The sequence below is a fragment of the Eumetopias jubatus genome, unplaced genomic scaffold (genome assembly GCF_037043125.1).
Source record: "Eumetopias jubatus isolate StellerSeaLion01/CBP00866 unplaced genomic scaffold, mEumJub1_p1.0 scaffold_10, whole genome shotgun sequence".
In the NCBI taxonomy this organism is placed as follows: domain Eukaryota; kingdom Metazoa; phylum Chordata; class Mammalia; order Carnivora; family Otariidae; genus Eumetopias; species Eumetopias jubatus.
The window spans coordinates 13,024,075-13,040,479 of record NW_028274816.1 but is presented as its reverse complement, the minus strand read 5'-3'; the positions used below and the strand labels follow the sequence as shown (position 1 = coordinate 13,040,479).

The window sequence follows — 16,405 nt, the reverse complement described above, 5'->3', positions numbered from 1 at the left end:
AGAGATAGAGAGCACGAGAGGGAAGAGGGTCAGAGGGAGAAGCAGACTCCCCGCCGAGCAGGGAGCCCGATGTGGGACTCGATCCTGGGACTCCAGGGTCATGACCTGAGCCGAAGGCAGTCGCCCAACCAACTGAGCCACCCAGGCGCCCTTGCCCACCCTTTTTCTACTTCTAAATCATATATGGGATCAGACTGGAGTAGGAAACTTGATGATTTCATCTGTTCTGGTTATCTATTGCTGTTACAAAGCACCCCAAAATTTAGTGGCTTAAAACAACGATTATTGTGCTTACTAATCTGCAATTTAGGCGGGACTTGGTAATGACAGCTAGTCTCTGTTCCACTTGGCATCAGTTGGGGCAGCTGGAATGGTGCTAGAGGAGCTTCTTCCAACCTGCCAACTCACATGACTGGCAAATTATTGTTGGCTTTTGGCTGGGAGCTCAGCTGTGGATGTTTGTTAGAGGACTGGTGGTTGGCAGGGAGGGGGGTCCTCAGTTTCTTTCCATGTACGTCTTCCCAGGGATGCTTGGGTTTTCTCACACCATGGTGGCCGGGTCCAAGAGCAAATATTTCAAGAGACAGTAAGTGGAAGTTGCCAGTCATTTAGGGACTGGAAACTGGCACAGTCTCACTTCCACTGAATTCTATTGTCAGACACAGAGCCCATCCAGATTTTAGGGGAGGGTACGTAAACTTCATTTATATAGATGGGAGGGGTGTCAAACAATTTGTGGCTATTTTTAATTCACTTCACCATGTCTGGCTTTTTTTTTTCTTTTTCTTTTTAAGATTTTATTTATTTTTTTGAGAGAGAGAGACAGGGCACAAGTAGGGGGAGGGGTAGAGGGAAAAGCGGACTCCCCGCTGAGTGGGGAGCCCAACATGGGGCTGGATCCCAGGACCCTGAGATCATGACCTAAGCTGAAGTCATGCTTAACCAACTGAGCCACCCAGGCCCCCCCACCATGTCCAGCTTTAAGAACAAATGGGCGGGGCGCCTGGGTGACTCAGTCGTTAAGCGTCTGCCTTTGGCTCAGGTCATGATTCCAGGATCCTGGGATCGAACCCCGCATTGGGCTCCCTGCTCAGCAGGAATCCTGCTTTTCCCTTTCCCACTCCCTCTGCTTGTGTTCCCTCTCTCGCTGTCTCTGTCAAATAAATAAATAAAAAGTTGTTAAAAAAAAACAAATGGGCATAAATAATAGGTACCCATTTACTCAGGCATGTGCCAGTTACTGTGCTAAACATTTATAAATACATTGTCTCTTTTTGAAATACTTGAAACTCTGAGAAAAAAAGAAACTTCTAAAGGTTTTGTTATCTTGATCTTACAGATTAAGAAACAAAGGCTTAGAAGTACTTGCATACAGGTGATAAGTGGCATCAGGGAGCTGGAACTGGGTCTAGGCTTACTCCCAAGGGCATGTTTAACTGTCATGCTTATATATGGCTCCAATCCCTGAGTTCTTAAACAATACTCCTAGAAATCAGAACATGGTATTTTTCTGCTCAAGACAGAATGGTGGCCTTTAAGGGAAAAATTTAAAACTTACTTGAATATATTAAATGTTTTCCACTAATAATCATTTCCTAAATCCTTTGATTGTGGGTAGAGCATTAAAAAAATTTTTTTTAAGATTTATTTATTTGGGAGGGGGAAGGGGCAGAGGGAGAGAATCTTCAAGCGGAATCCCCGCTGAGTGAGGAGCTGGGTAGGGGGCTTGATCCCACAGTCAATGAGATCATGACCTGAGCCAAATCCAAGAGCCAGACAATCAAACTACAGAGTCACCCAGGTGTTCCTGTATTAAATTGGGGGCGCCTGGATGGCACAGTGGTTAAGTGTCCCACTCCTGATTTCGGCTCAGGTCATGATCTCAGGGTCGTGAGATGGAGCCCCCATTGGGCTCCACACTCAGTGCGGAGTCTGCTTGTCCCTCTTTCTGCTACCCCCCCCAGCTCATGCTCTGACTCGCTCTCTCAAATAAATAAAATCTTAAAAGCAATTGTTTTAAGTGAATAAATAAAAAATGGCCAGTCTTGGAAAGAGCTAGATCTTAGTTGGACGGTTTGTTTCCAGGATACATATTCAAGGTGTTGGAAATGCATGCAAAAGTCATTTTCTGCAAATGAAATTGTTTTCTGTGATTGAATCCTTGTTTCCTAGTGTGCAAATGGCACCATAACTTTACCTTGCTTTATTGATCATTCCAAAAAGATAGAAATTCATTAAAAACTTTTTTTTGCTAGAACCCTGGGAGCATTTACCCAATAAATCATTGGAGAAAGGCCAGAACTTAATTTTTTTTTTCTCTGTGGTACAGTTTATCATCAGTAAAAGCCTAGCTTTTAATTTCTCTTAAAATGCTTACATGCAATGCAGAATATTGATCTACTGTTTATTCTCTTCCACATTGTTATTCCCTAGTTTTCTATATGGTCTTTCCCTTTGAAGCAGTTCCAAGATTACAATTTATGAACAAAATCCAAGGGTAGATTTCTAGAAAGCTAATAGGCTCCTGCATTCCTTTGATTTGTGACAGATTACCTATCAATGCTGTTTTTCTCCACTGAATTTATAGGCCACCTTCACCACTCTGCTGGACTCCAAAGTCTCCCTACTGGACTATTTCCATGTTTTGCTTGTCCTCTGTCCTGCACCCCACCCCACCCCACCCCTTTTCCATTCTCCATATAGATGCCAGGGCTGTCTTTTAAAATTATCAAAGCACTTCCATGCTTAAACTCTTTTTTTTTTTCTCTTGCACTTCGTTCATGAGCGGTCCCCTGACCTTTCCAACATGGAAGCACACTGTTCTACTCTCTGTTCCTACCTTACGAGCTATGGGGCCTCCCCTCAGATCCTGGAGCTTACTGAGCTTTCCTCCTTAGTTAGGCCTTCACCTAGAATGTGTTCCCATAGCTATGTAGTCCTAGAAGCTTGTCCTCGGCCTCTGTGCCGGGCCACGTCCTACTTTTTCCTTGGCGTTGTTGCTAAGATTACTTCCTCAGTGAGGTTTCTTCTGCCCCCTTCTGATGAAGTTTTAGAATATAAGTGAGGTCCGGAGCCGACGACCAAGAAGGAATTTAGACGTCTCTGGTGCAAAAAGGCGATTTTATTAAAAGCACGCCCCGGGCTTGGGAGGGGTGGTTCATTATCTCCTTGGGAGCTGGGGCGGTGAGGGCAAAGGGCGTGTTCAGAAGGGCTGTCACGTGCCAGAGACTCTCAGGATACTGGACACCTGGCTACTGTCAACCCAGGGCTGTTTTTCCCTCTAATAAAGTACCAACGTGAAGACACTTTGCAGTTTCCTGGAGGAATGTTACGTTCCTCCTATCACACCGACTTGTCAACGGGCTTTAGGTTTAGAAGAAATTCAATTTTATTCACATTTCCTTCCGTCGCAGCCTCCCTTAATTTTATGGAGGGGTAGGTGATGTTAGGGCTCCAGGAACTGAGTTATGGGTCTCTGGAAGTTAAGCTATTGGTAAGAAAGCTTCTTCCTTGCAAATCACTAGGACATTTGTAAACTGAGGGAGACTCCTGTTCTTCTATCAGTGAACCATTTGTTCTTCCTTTCGCTCAGCCAGGAGTGCCTGAGGAATGTCACATATGGCACAGGGGGGGTGGGGGTGTAGGGCGTCAGCTTCTGCTTTGTCCTCAGCTGGCCTTCTGCTCCCTCCTCACTCCCACTCATCTAAATTAAGTGCCCCTCGTTCTCCCTCGTAGTACCCTAATCTTTTCTTTTAAGGCACTGACAATTTATTAAAATCAACAAATTTACTGTCTTCTACCCACTATCAGATGTAAGCTCTACGCACAGATCTGTTTTGTATACCACGTAGGCACAGTGCCCAGAACATATTAGGTACTCAGTAAAGATCTGCGGGATGAGTAAATGATGACCCTTGCTTAATTCTTTTTACTTGACTCTCTCCTACCCTGGAAAGTAGCCCTTAAAACTGAGAGGATGAGGTCTTAGAACCTTAGCAGTCGGCACCAATGAAAGTTGTGAAATCTTAGTCAAAAAGGCAACAAATGTTTTATTTCTTCAATGCAAATTACTGTATTCACCACAAGCTAAAGAAGAGAACATATATATATTTATATATATATTTGAATTTACGGAAGACCAAAGACATGGAAAAAAATCCAGCACCCCAACAAGTACAGCCAGGAAGGAAATCAGCTCTGTAATAGGACAGTTCAATGAATTACAAACAAGAAAGGGTGGGAAAGGAAGAAAAAAAAAAATGTGCATTGAGTTTAAGACACTGTAAAACTCAGAAGACGTATTTACTATTCAAGTATAAACTCAGTAAGGACTTGGCATAAATTGAAAGGCAGCTGCTGAGGTACACCATTATAAAATAAGTTCTATGAATTTACAATTCTACCTTCCAATTTTCTGGGAGAAAAAACCAAACTCTTGAAGGTCTTCACCAGAGACCCTGAGAGGGATTAACACTTTTGATGAAGACATAGGCAACAATCCATGATTGAATTTACTATTCAAAAACATGTATTTATTTAAAACAATAGGAATACGCGCTCTCAGACTGTCCTCTAAGAGTTTTTGAGACTGTTAGTTCAAGAGTTTCAAAGTATATTACTTCCAAAAACAATACTGATTAAAAAAAATTTTCAACAAAAAACAAAAAACCTGATTTGATGGTACCTTAAAAATACCCTAAATACCAAATTTTCTCCAGTCTAACATTGCAATTAATTTAAGAATTCCTCCTGCATTGTTAAAACATTTTTTTCCTCAGAAAATGCGGGTACTGAAACTGGATAGAAACACCATGAATGTGAAAATACCACCAGTTTTCTGCAGTTAAAAAAAAACTACAATGTTCTTTGGAATCACAGAAATATCAAAAATTGGGTTTTTTTTCCACAGTCTGTGCACCTTCTTTCAGGCCCTCCATGTTCCTTGTAGCATTGACCTGTGTGGTTCTAGTTTATAGATTCAAGTCTTGCAGTGCAATATCCACGCTTAACACACCGCTGTCTCTCTGACCAACGGGGAGTTATGCTTAACCCAGAAATGCTGTTATTTACTTCTCCATAATGACTTCTGCCCCAAATAAAAACTTCAGAATGAGACAAAACATCCTGTTAAACAATCAAATGCACCCAACATGGAGAATTCCGGTGTGGTTTCGGCACTCGGGAGGGCACAGTCTCCTATGGTTTTTCATGGAAGGACCACAGGCCTAGCTGTTAGCATTCAGCTTTCCTTGGCCTTAAAAGGAATTTCTCAGGGCTGGCAAGTTGGGTTAGATTCTAAGAGAATTTTGTCTTTGACAAACTACCATTTTTAGCATAAAATCTGGCCATGGCTATAAGTTTCAATGTGCGCACAATTGATTAGAGATGTTTTTTTTCCTTTGTTTTTCTCTTCAACATTGGCTGGAATTGAGTAGAAATAAGTCCATGATGCCTCTTCACGTGTGTCATGAAATATGAGAAATCTGTCTGACTCTAGACACTATTTCTTTACGACACAACGGGCAGGTCTCCAGTTGCAAGGCACAATCCATGCACAGGTCACTGAGGAGAAAGATACAAGCACTGGTTAGGTTAATGCTTCCAAAGGGCAAACCGACAATGTGCTGACTCAATCTGAAATATTAACAAGTTCGTTCAGTAAAAGGGTAATCATTACACATGGTTAAAAAATGAACTAAATAGGGGCTTTAAGCGTCTGCCTTCAGCTCGGGTCGTGATCCTAGGGTCCTGGGATGGAGCCCCGCATCGGGCTCCCTCCTCAGCGGGGAGCCTGCTTCTCCCTCTCCCACTCCCCCTGCTTGTGTTCCCTCTCTCGCTGTGTCTCTTCTCTGTCAAATAAATAAAATCTTAAAAAAAAAAAATGAACTAAATATATAAACCAACAGTGAGTCTCCTCCCATTTCTGATCCCCCATCTTCCTCTTCTGAGGAATAAGTTCAAGTACATTCTTCTAGAAAGTCTGTATGTACACAGCAAAAAGTTATAGATGTGGATATGTGGGTAGAGACACAACATGGTATTTTCCCAGACAGCTAGCCATTTATCCCAATATCAAACAGTCCATCTTGCACTGCAGAATTGACACAAGGCCTTTATATGTTAAATTTTCATTTGTATGTAATTAGTTTCATTTCTGGGTTTCTATTCTGTTCCACTGTCTGTCATTCTTTTCATATACTGGGAGCAAACTATAAGCATTTTTTTTTAAAGATTTTATTTGAGAGAGAGAATGAGAGAGAGAGCGAGCATGAGAGGGGGGAGGGTCAGAGGGAGGAGACTCCCCGCTGAGCAGGGAGCTAGATCCCGGGACTCCAGGATCATGACCTGAGCCAAAGGGAGTCGCTTAACCAACTGAGCCACCCAGGCGCCCTATTTATTTTAATATATCTTAAGATGTGGTAGGTGGGTGCCCTCCACAACTCTTCTCTTTCAGAATTTTCTTGCCTTACATCACATAAACTTTTAAATTAGCATTTCTATTTCTAGGGGGAAAAAGTTGACCCAAATTAAAATTAGGGTTTAGGGAAAACTGTCACCTTTACAATACTGAGAAGTCTTCTAAGAACAGACCCATTTATTCAAGTCTCGTATTGCATTCTTTAGTAGTTTACAAGTTTTCTTCTTATAGGCACCACATATTTCTTGGTTCGTATTCTTAGATAGCCTTTTTTTTTTTTTTTGTACTTTTTATTTAACTTATTTAAGTAATCTCTACACCCAACAGGGGACTCAAATTCATAACCCCAAGATCAAGATTTGCATGCTCTACCGACTGAGCCAGCCAGGCTCCCCTGGTCTGGAGAAGTTTATATAGAATGTATTCCCTGAAAGTTTTTAAAGAATTCATTTGTGAAACCATCTGGGCTTAGTATTTTTGCCTGGGGATGGGGTGGAGAGCCGTATGGGTGCAAATGTAGCTTTGATAATCATCTCAGTTTCTTCTATGGTAATAGGAATGCTTAGATTGTCCATCTCTTCCCAGGGTCAGCTCAAGTCATTCACTTTAATTTCCTTTCTCCCCCCCCACTTTAAAATTGTTGTTGCTGCTGAAAGTTGAGCTAAATTTTTTTTTGTCGTTTTTTAAATTTTTAAAAAAATTTATTCATGTGACTGGGGGCGGGGGGTGTGGGAGAGGGGAATATGAGCAGGGGAGAGAGGCAGAGGGAGAGGGAGAAACAGACTCCTTGCTGAGCCAGGAGCCTGATATGGGGCTCGATCCCAGGACCCTGAGATCATGCCCTGAGCTGAAAGCAGACGCTTACCCATCTGAGCCACTCAGGTGCCCCTTAAATTTTCTTACAACTCTTTAAATTTCCTCTTCCAATCCTGTCTTGTATATATCTATTATGGAGACTGCTCATACTTTAGATACCTGGTTCTAAGTTTTTAGATTTCAGCCCGCTTTATATATAATGAACTTTAATGAACAGCTACAGAACTAGAAACACTGTATAGGGTCCAAGGGCAGGCAGCCCCAGGATGGGCCACAATGACATGCAGATTACTTTGAGCTGAAAACAATCAAGGTCCAAAAGACTCAAGAAGAGACTCAGACCTCCCTGCAACTGCCTAAAAAGAATTTAGATAGGGCGCCTGGGTGGCTCAGATGGTTAAGCGTCTGCCTTCGGCTCAGGTCATGATCCCGGGGTCCTGGGATCGAGTCCCGCATCGGGCTCCCTGCTCCTTGGGAGCCTGCTTCTCCCTCTACTTCTCTCTCTCTCTCTCCATCTCTCTCTCCCTCTGTCTCTCATGAATAAATAAATAAAATCCTAAAAAAAAAAAAAAAGAATTTAGATAGAGGACCTGTTACCAGGAAGAGTTATTAGCACACTAAAAAACTTCATCTGCATAACTGGGCAACCTTTGTTTTCCAAACATCCCCTCACCTTCCTGCTAATGGCTTTCCTCCCCTTTTTCCCCCACCCCTACCCTTTCCTTAGCTTATGCAGACATATATACCTCATTTTGCCTGTCTTCGGAATTTCGCGTCTGTGTGGATTCCCCATAAGTACGAAACTAAATTTGATTTTCTCCTGTTAATCTGTATCATATAGATTTAATTCTGACTCCAGCTAGAGGAATCCTGGACAGAGCAAAATTCCCTCCTCCCCGACAACTATAAAAGCAATTCTAGAACAGGATGAGATTTTGCCTAATGTAATACACAAAAGAAATGACCAAACCCTCTTTACCTGTGTCCACAGGGCTTCAGTTGTGTGTCTGCTACTTCGTCACAACACAGGGAGCAGCAGTTTTCCCGGATACTGACTTGCTTCAACAGAGCAAGGCGCCTGTGCCTGAGTAGAAAGTGTAGTTTGAAACTTATTTGGTCAACAAAGAAATGGGCCTATTAGTAGTGATGCGTATTAAATGCTTTGAAAATACTATGTCCATGTGAAGTATACTATGTATTTCTTAAGCTCTGTTCAGTGAGGTTCTCACACGCATCTCATTTCAACCTTACATTGAGTGATTTTCTATGGTAGAGAACGACGGAGGCATGGTCATTCCCATTTTACAAAGCCATAATTTGTGGAAATGATCTGCGTAAGGTCACATCACACACATGGTAAACAGATTCAGGAACCAAATTCAAATCTTTTGGTTCTCAGGCTAGTACTAGCTTTATTTTACCAGCAAATTTTCACTTTTAAGTCCTACAGCTCTGAGAGTTTGATGAAAAGCAGCAGGAGACTTTCCCAAGAAAAATGCACACACACAAGTTCTTATACAATTTCAAGGTGTTGGGATGCCTGGGTGGCTCACTCGGTTAAGCATCTGCCTTTGGCTCAGGTCATGATCCCAGGGTCCTGGGATCGAGCCCCACATCGGGCTCCTTGCTCAGCAGGGAGCCTGCTTCTCCCTCTGCCTGCCACTCCCCTGTTTGTGCTCTCTCTCTCTCTGACAAATAAATCTTAAAAATAAAACCAAAACAAAACAATTTCAAGGTATCTATGATAGTCCAGCACAGACTCTTCTGGAAGCCCACACACCTCAGGTTAGAACTCTTGCATCACACTTCGACTCCGTCTGAAATAGAAAAGCAGACAGGCAGAACTGCTTTGTTGAAGGTGCAACCCTGACGCTGGGCAAGAGAACCATGAAACATTCACTCTGTTCACCTTGGGCCAAAGCCTGGAGATTCGGCAGTGAAGAGAGGAGTAAAAACATATCTCTGCCTTCAGAGAGCTTACACTCCAGTGAAGGGAGACTAGAAAGAAACCAGGTGAAAAAGTAAAATATATAGAATTTTAAGAGCAGGATGAAGAAAACGAAAGCAGGGAGGAGGATAAGGTAGTATGTACCTGAGAAGCAGGGAGATAGCATTTAAAAGATGGCAGCAACGGAAGGTGACATTGGACATGAAGGGTGTGAGGGAATGAGACCTGTGGCTATCTGGAGATACCATTTGTGATATTGTGATTTATAATAAATATGTATTTGGTCTTCATCTGGGTTCCTGGCAGAGGTCCTCAAACCCTGGAAATTTCCTAAGAGATGAGAGCAATACAGATCTTTTGTTATGTTAATTAGACAACTTTTGAAAAGCCCCTAGTTAACCTAAGTTTTGGGCTGGTTGTCAGGGGGACCAACCTTGTAATTAGTGGGTTGGAACTTTCACTCCTCCCCCCACCTCCCAGGAGGGCAGAGGGGCTGGAGATTGAGTTCAGTCACTAATGACCAATGTTCTCATCAATCACGCCTTCATAATGAAGCCACCGAAAAACCCAAGAGGAGAGGGCTTGAAAATCTTCAGGGTTGGTGAACATGTGGAGGTTTCGGGAGAGTGGTGCATTCACGGAGCATGGAGGCTCCTTGCCCCTTCCCACGTGCCTTGCCCTCTGCATCGCTTCCATCTGTTCCTGTATTATATCCTTTTATTGTAAACTAGTAAGTAAACTATTTTCCTAAGTTCTATGAGCCACTCTAGCAAATTAATCAAAGCTGATGAGGAGATCATGGGAAGACAGCGTCAGAATGGAGCTAATTGCTGGGTGGCGTTGGAAAACACACACTGGCCCATTCTAGTAGCAAGAATAGCAAGTGCAAAGGCCCTGAGGCTATAATCTGGTATGTTTCAGGAGCAGCAAGGAGGCCAGGGTGGCTGAATAAGGAGCATGAAGAAATGGGAAAGGGTAGGAGATAAAATCAGAGAAGTAATAAAGGAGAGGACAGGACAAATCGTGTACAGCCTACTAGGTCACTGTAAGGATTTAAGCTTTCACCTTAAGTGAAATGAGAAGCCACTAGAGTCTTTCGAGCAGGGAAGGGCATGATCTGATTTAAGCCGTAACAAAATCATTCTGGAGGCTGTGTTGAATAGACTGAAGGAGGTCCAGGCAGGAACAGGAAACCAACTAAGGAGCAGGGTGAAAACAATCCAGGTGGGAAATGATGGCAGCTTGGGATGATGGTGGCAGCAGTGAGGGTGATAAGCGGTACTTGGACTTGGGATGTATTCTGAAGGCACAGCTCCCAGGGTGTGCTGAGGGATAGGATGTAGGAAGAGCTGAAAGTAAGGTGTCAGAGATACTCTGGGATTCTGGCCAGGGAACCTGGAATGATAATGGAGTTATTAACAGATGAAGGAAGCCTGCAGTTCTACCATCCTGGCCACTGTTGCTGAGAGGTGGAGATATTCACTGTACTTCACTGTACTATTCTTGTTTTCTTTTGTGTGTATTTGAAGTTTCTCATAATAAAAACGTTAAGAAGGGGAAAAACGAATGAAGGAGAAGAATTAGAGACAGAGAGTCTATACAATATAGAACAATTAACAAGATCCCAGATAGTCACAGGGCCATGATCTACCATGAGGCCAGAAAAGAATATATGAGTAAACAAATACAAGCTGCACAGAAACTTTTGGAACACAGGCTGAAAATATTAATGGCATAGAAAACAGTCTCAGGCACATCCACACTTAATGTCACAACCTGCATCGAGGTGCAACTGGAATGTTAAAGGGGTGCAAGGTAGCAGCAGGAGGTTTCTGCGGCCTGGAGGAGGTTGCAGCCTCCGACTCCCACATCAGTGTTGCTGTCAGAGCCAGCGCGATGTAAGCTCGCCCTGGCTTGTAACTCCACTCTCACTCGGGGCAGGCTGCAGCAGGGGCCAAGCTGACAGGGAACTAAGAGACTACGTAGAAGCTGCCCATAAAATTCGGAGACTTTAACAGGTGACACCTATTGCCATCTGACTTTTGCCAAGTTTAAATCTGCAGGGGCGGTTCCCTAAATGCTGGAGCAGTGCGAGCGGAGGCCGGCCTCCATCGGAACTGCTGGGGCCTGCCCTCCACCCCTTTCAGGGTGTACGTCACAAGGCAGGCCACTTGCTGGGCGATATCCAAGATGACAGGCCAAGCAATAAAGGAACGAGGTACGCCAGATGAGCGAGGTATTACTTCACATGATCACCAAGAGGAATTTAAAGTTCAGAATCTGTCAGGCACCAAGACAAGGTTGAAAGGAGGTTCTAGGAATGACCCTCAGGTCCCTGAGCTGGTATGTAAGTGGCCCTTCTGTTCCTGTGATATTACGGAGCTTCTGCTGTAGCAGGCAAAGCTGCTGGGTCACCAAGTGACATTTTCTGGTTCATCTGGAAACTGCTGAGCTGCTTTTCAGCCTTGAGACACCGAGTCCAAGGTGAAGCACAGCCCAGAAGGGCTGTTTACAGACCTGCTTTTTCAGACAAAACAGGAGCGAGGATTACAATGTTGTGTTACAGATACCTTCAGGGGCATGATGGCCCAACCCTGGCTACAGCGTGGCCAGTGTGGTCTCCTTGAGTGCTTGAGAATCTCTGTCATTGATATAACCCATGTGGCATGAGTAGCAGGAATGCCCTTCCTCACACAGGCCCAGCAAGCTGTTAAAAAATGATAACTTTTGGCTCATATCCTGAAATAAGCTTCAAGTTGAGGTCATTACCAGGAAGTAGCTGGAGTCTTTCCCAGCTTAAGGAACAGATCACGTTCATCTCATGAGGGAGGAAAGCAGGTATTCATCCAAGGAGATAATTAAGGCCGATCACAATTTCTGGCAAAGAAGGGCTGTGAAATTATCCAAGATGGCATTCACTGTCCTAAGGGCTGCAGAACAGTGTTGGCACCTTTGCCGAGTGGCTAAACCCAACAAGAAATATGTTTCATTAAATCCTGAAGTTCAAAGCACATCTGTTAAAAGATGTACTTGATTTCCTAATATTTAGGATTTTTCATTGACATTCCGGTAGAGTTAGTTTGAGGGGCTTCTTCGTGTATGTGCATGTGTTATATTGTCTGGTTTTTGTACCGATGTTATTTAGCTCATAAAAATTATTTGGAATGATTTCTTTCTGGGTTCTGTAAATTTTTTTTTGTTTTTTGGTGCGAAAAGGTGGTTTTATTAAAGCGTAGGGACATTTATTAAAGAGCTGCTGTTCCGGGATTGTGAGGAGCAACTGATTATGTAACTTTTTTTTTTTTAATTTATCTGAGAGAGAATGAGCACAGAGGGTGAGTGAGAGGGAGAAACAGACTCCCCACTGAGGGAGCCCGATGCGGGGCTTGATCCCAGGACCCTGGGATCATGACGTGAGCTGAAGACAGACGCTTCACCAACTGAGCCACCCGGGCACCCTGAGGGTTCTGTAACATTTTAAATAGTAATGAAGTTGTCTGTTACTTAAAAATTTGGTGGAAATCTCCTGTGAAACCACCTGGATCTGGTGTTTTTTGGGGGACATAACTCTTACTTTGTTTCAGTTAATTTTGTAATAATAACTGGTTTGTTTGTATCTCTTCTGAGATCTCTGAGTAATTTTTATTTCCTAGGTCATCCATTTTACTCAGGTTTTCAAAACTATTTATAAAAAGCTGAAAAAAGTCTCTCAAGGAACTGCTATTTCAGCTTCTCATGAGATGCATGTGAAAGTCTGCAGACAGCCTAAGCAGATTCCTTACCTTGGCAAAATGATTTTCTCTTCAGCTGTGAGGAAGGCGTAGTCATTAAAAGTGCTAAATTTCATAGATGGTGGATATTTGAATGGTTTTGCTCCAAAATTGAACTCACATTGTTGATATGACATGAAACTAGCTGCAGCAAAAAATCCAGATCTACAAATAAAAACGAGGACAGAGGTCAAGAGAATTCATGAAAACAAAGTAAAGCTCATATACACAGAGCGGCTTTGAGATGTTGTGCCCTAGCAGAAAGGAAGGGTGACAGATTCTGTTCACAACCTAGACAGGACTGTGACCCCGACAATACCCTGCCCTCATCTTCCTATATCAAACTTCAGGACAGTTGTAGGTATGATCAAATGGGCCCCCAATAACTCGAAATAAAATGACTTCTCATCACAACTGACCACATAAATGGACAAAGTCTTTTTCTGGAGAAAAGTGAACTACATGAATCTACTTAGATTTCTGACTGAGGAAAGCTACTTACACAGTAGATGAAAAGACTTGCTTCTCAGGAGGCAGCTGGTTGCCGTTTAGAAAGAAGATCATTTGCTTTTCATTCAAGTCTAACAGAAATCCTACTGTGTCTCCTAGAGGATAAAGTGGAACACTGTTAGGGTAAGGGTATGTATTACTGCCAGGGTTCTGCTCAGTGTCTCAAGAGTTAAATACATCACTATTAAATCTGCATCTGTAGCTATGTATTTTTTTTTTTAAAGATTTTATTTATTTATTTGAGAGAGAGAATGAGAGAGAGCAATCACGAGAGGGAAGAGGGTCAGAGGGAGAAGCAGACTCCTGCTGAGCAGGAAGCCCAGCTCCGGACTCCATCTCAGGACTCCAGGATCATGACCTGAGCCGAAGGCAGTCGCTTAACCAGCTGAGCCACCCAGGCGCCCTGTAGCTATGTATTAACACATTCATCTTCCTTGCTGTTTCTGCAGCTGATCTAATATTTTAACGTATGATTAAGAAGAAAATGCTGCCAATTAATCTCTGACAAGCCATCAATTATAAGCTGCATCCCAATTTCAGAGATGTTAAAATGTGGAAAAATGTGCATTTTGGGATCAGTGAAATATGGCAAGGTCAAAATCCTGTGCTTCCTTGCCTCTCTGGTGAGTTACAACTCTCAGAGATAACTGCCCAAAAGCATGTTAAAAAAAAAAAACATTCATCTTCACTCAAAAGTTTTTGCCTTTTAGACTGTCAAAGATAAGCACATGAAATTTTACAGTGACGACAAGGAATATGGATACTCTAAGTTGATGGAGGAGAATCTGCCAATAGGTGGCAAAAGCCGGGAAGTCCTGTATCCCCCAGGGTAGAGAAGTTTCCCTTCGAGGGGTTTATCCTGAGAAAACCAGGATGGTTTATAATATTTTTTTAAATCATAATTTTAAAAATCACAACGTCACTCTCCAACCTCTTGGGGCATTGGTTGATAGAGTTTAATGATAAAATGGGCTATTGAAAAAGCCATTAAAAATAATGTTATTTTGGGGCACCTGGGTGGCTCAGTTGGTTAAGCATCTGCCTTTGGCTCAGATCACGATCCCAGGGTCCTGGTGATCCAAGCCCTGCATCGGGCTCCCTGCTCAGCGGGGAGCCTGCTTCTCCCTCTCCCTCTGCCGCTTCCCTTGCTTGTGCTCTCTTCTCTCGCTCTCAAATAAATAAATAAAATCTTTAAAAATAGTGTTATTTAATAACCTGCAGAGCTGTTCAAGGCATAACAGCAAAAAATACACCAAATTTTAAGTGTTTAAAAAAAATTACGAGGGATTTTCATTTTGCTTTCCCCCCCATTTTCCAAATTTTTATGCTAAACATATTACTTCAGTAATCCTTTTAAAAATTATTAAAACCCCATGGGCGCCTGGGTGGCTCAGTCGTTAAGCATCTGCCTTCGGCTCAGGTCATGATCCCAGGGTCCTGGGATCGAGTCCCACATCGGGCTCCCTGCTCAGCGGGAAGCCTGCTTCTCCCTCTCCCACTTCCCCTGCTTGTGTTCCTGCTCTCGCTGTGTCTCTGTCAGATAAATAAATAAAATCTTTAAAAAAAAAATTATTAAAACCCCAAGTGAGGCAGTCTTTGCGGGCAGTGCCTCCATCTTACGGTCTGCTAAACGGAGAGGCTTTGTGTTCCCTTAAGAACCCGCCAGCTGTTAAGAGGGCTTATATCGGCTTCTCAGGTTTCCTCTTATCCCACACTATCAATGGAGCTAATTAAGTGGAGCCACCCCCTCACAGGAGTGGTCAGATTCCTGTTCTCTTAGCATGCCTGAAAATTCAGTTGACATCTATAATGCTGATTGGGGCAGGAAACCAAAAGAGAGATGCTTGGAGAAGGAGCTGGGTTCTCTCCCCTATATTGTTCAAAGCCGGGAGTAAAATCTTTCCAGAGGTTCCATCCCCTACCATATGGCTCTACATCTTCGGAATGAAGTGGGGCCACCAGAAGGCCCTCCAAGAATACCATCCTCCAGTGCAGTGGGGCCATAGCAGGGTGGGGAGGGCGGGGGAGGACACCTGTTTTCTCTGTATTTAGTTCGGGGTAAAAAGACTCAATAATCTAACCCTTTAACAAACTGCATGGCTGTAACTTTGCTGCTTGAATCTTTCCTTAATAAATATTTTCCTGGGTCTAAGGCCTTGGACAGAATGAACACCTGAATGGGGCAAAAGAGATCATAAGGTAAGTTGATAAGATACATTCCTGCTAAAATCCTAGAGCCATGATTAAGAGTCCTGGCAGCATGTGCCCCTGTTGCATCATCCCAAGCCTGATGTCTGGAGAATGGAAGCTGGGCAGGTGTGTTTGAGGCTGGAAGTGCTCAAATGGTCCTTAAAGGCTGTTCTAGAGGGGACCAGAATGTGGCCACTGAAGAGTGCCTATTCCCATCTGGTCTCTGAAAAATCCTCATTTTACTGGCATTACGATGTCAGCGTCCTCCCAGTGTATCTCCCGGGATGCTCTGATTCAAGCATGAACCCAGAGGGGCGCCTGGCTGGCTCAGTCAATGGAACTTGCTACTCTTGCTGCTGGGGTTGTGAGTTCGAGGAAACTAGAATTCATATTTATCTTTTTTTTTTTTTTAAGATTTTATTTATTTATTTAAAGAGAGACAGAGCCAGAGAGCACAAGTGGAGGGAATGGCAGAGGGAGAGGGAGAAGCAGGCTCTGAACTGAGCAGGGAGCCCGATGCAGGGCCCAATCCCAGGACCCTGGGATCATGAACTGAGCTGAAGGCAGATGCTTAACCATCTGAGCCACCCAGGCATCCCCCTTTTTTTAAGATTTTATTTATTTGAGAGTAAGCGAGACAGAGAGAAGGAGCAAAGCAGGGGGGAGGGGCAGAGGGCAAAGCAGACTCCCCGCTGAACAGGGAGCCCAATGCGGGGCTCAATCCCAGGACCCTGGGATCATGACCTGGGCCGA

General features: G+C 43.5%; 1 protein-coding gene across 2 annotated transcripts in view; it reads right to left on the bottom strand.

The window, feature by feature from the left end:
- Positions 1–4,025: 4,025 nt before the first annotated feature.
- The window catches only part of RSPRY1 (ring finger and SPRY domain containing 1), a 41,893-nt gene continuing 29,513 nt past the window's right edge, over positions 4,026–16,405 (bottom strand). For both annotated transcript variants that reach the window (XM_028094136.1, XM_028094131.2), the window contains exons 12-15: positions 13,455–13,557; positions 12,965–13,117; positions 8,214–8,318; positions 4,026–5,562 (exon numbers count right to left, since the gene is read on the bottom strand). In XM_028094136.1, the coding sequence (XP_027949937.1) occupies positions 5,466–5,562; positions 8,214–8,318; positions 12,965–13,117; positions 13,455–13,557 (458 nt within the window). In that variant the 3' untranslated portion in view covers positions 4,026–5,465. The remainder of the gene's footprint in view (positions 5,563–8,213; positions 8,319–12,964; positions 13,118–13,454; positions 13,558–16,405) is intronic.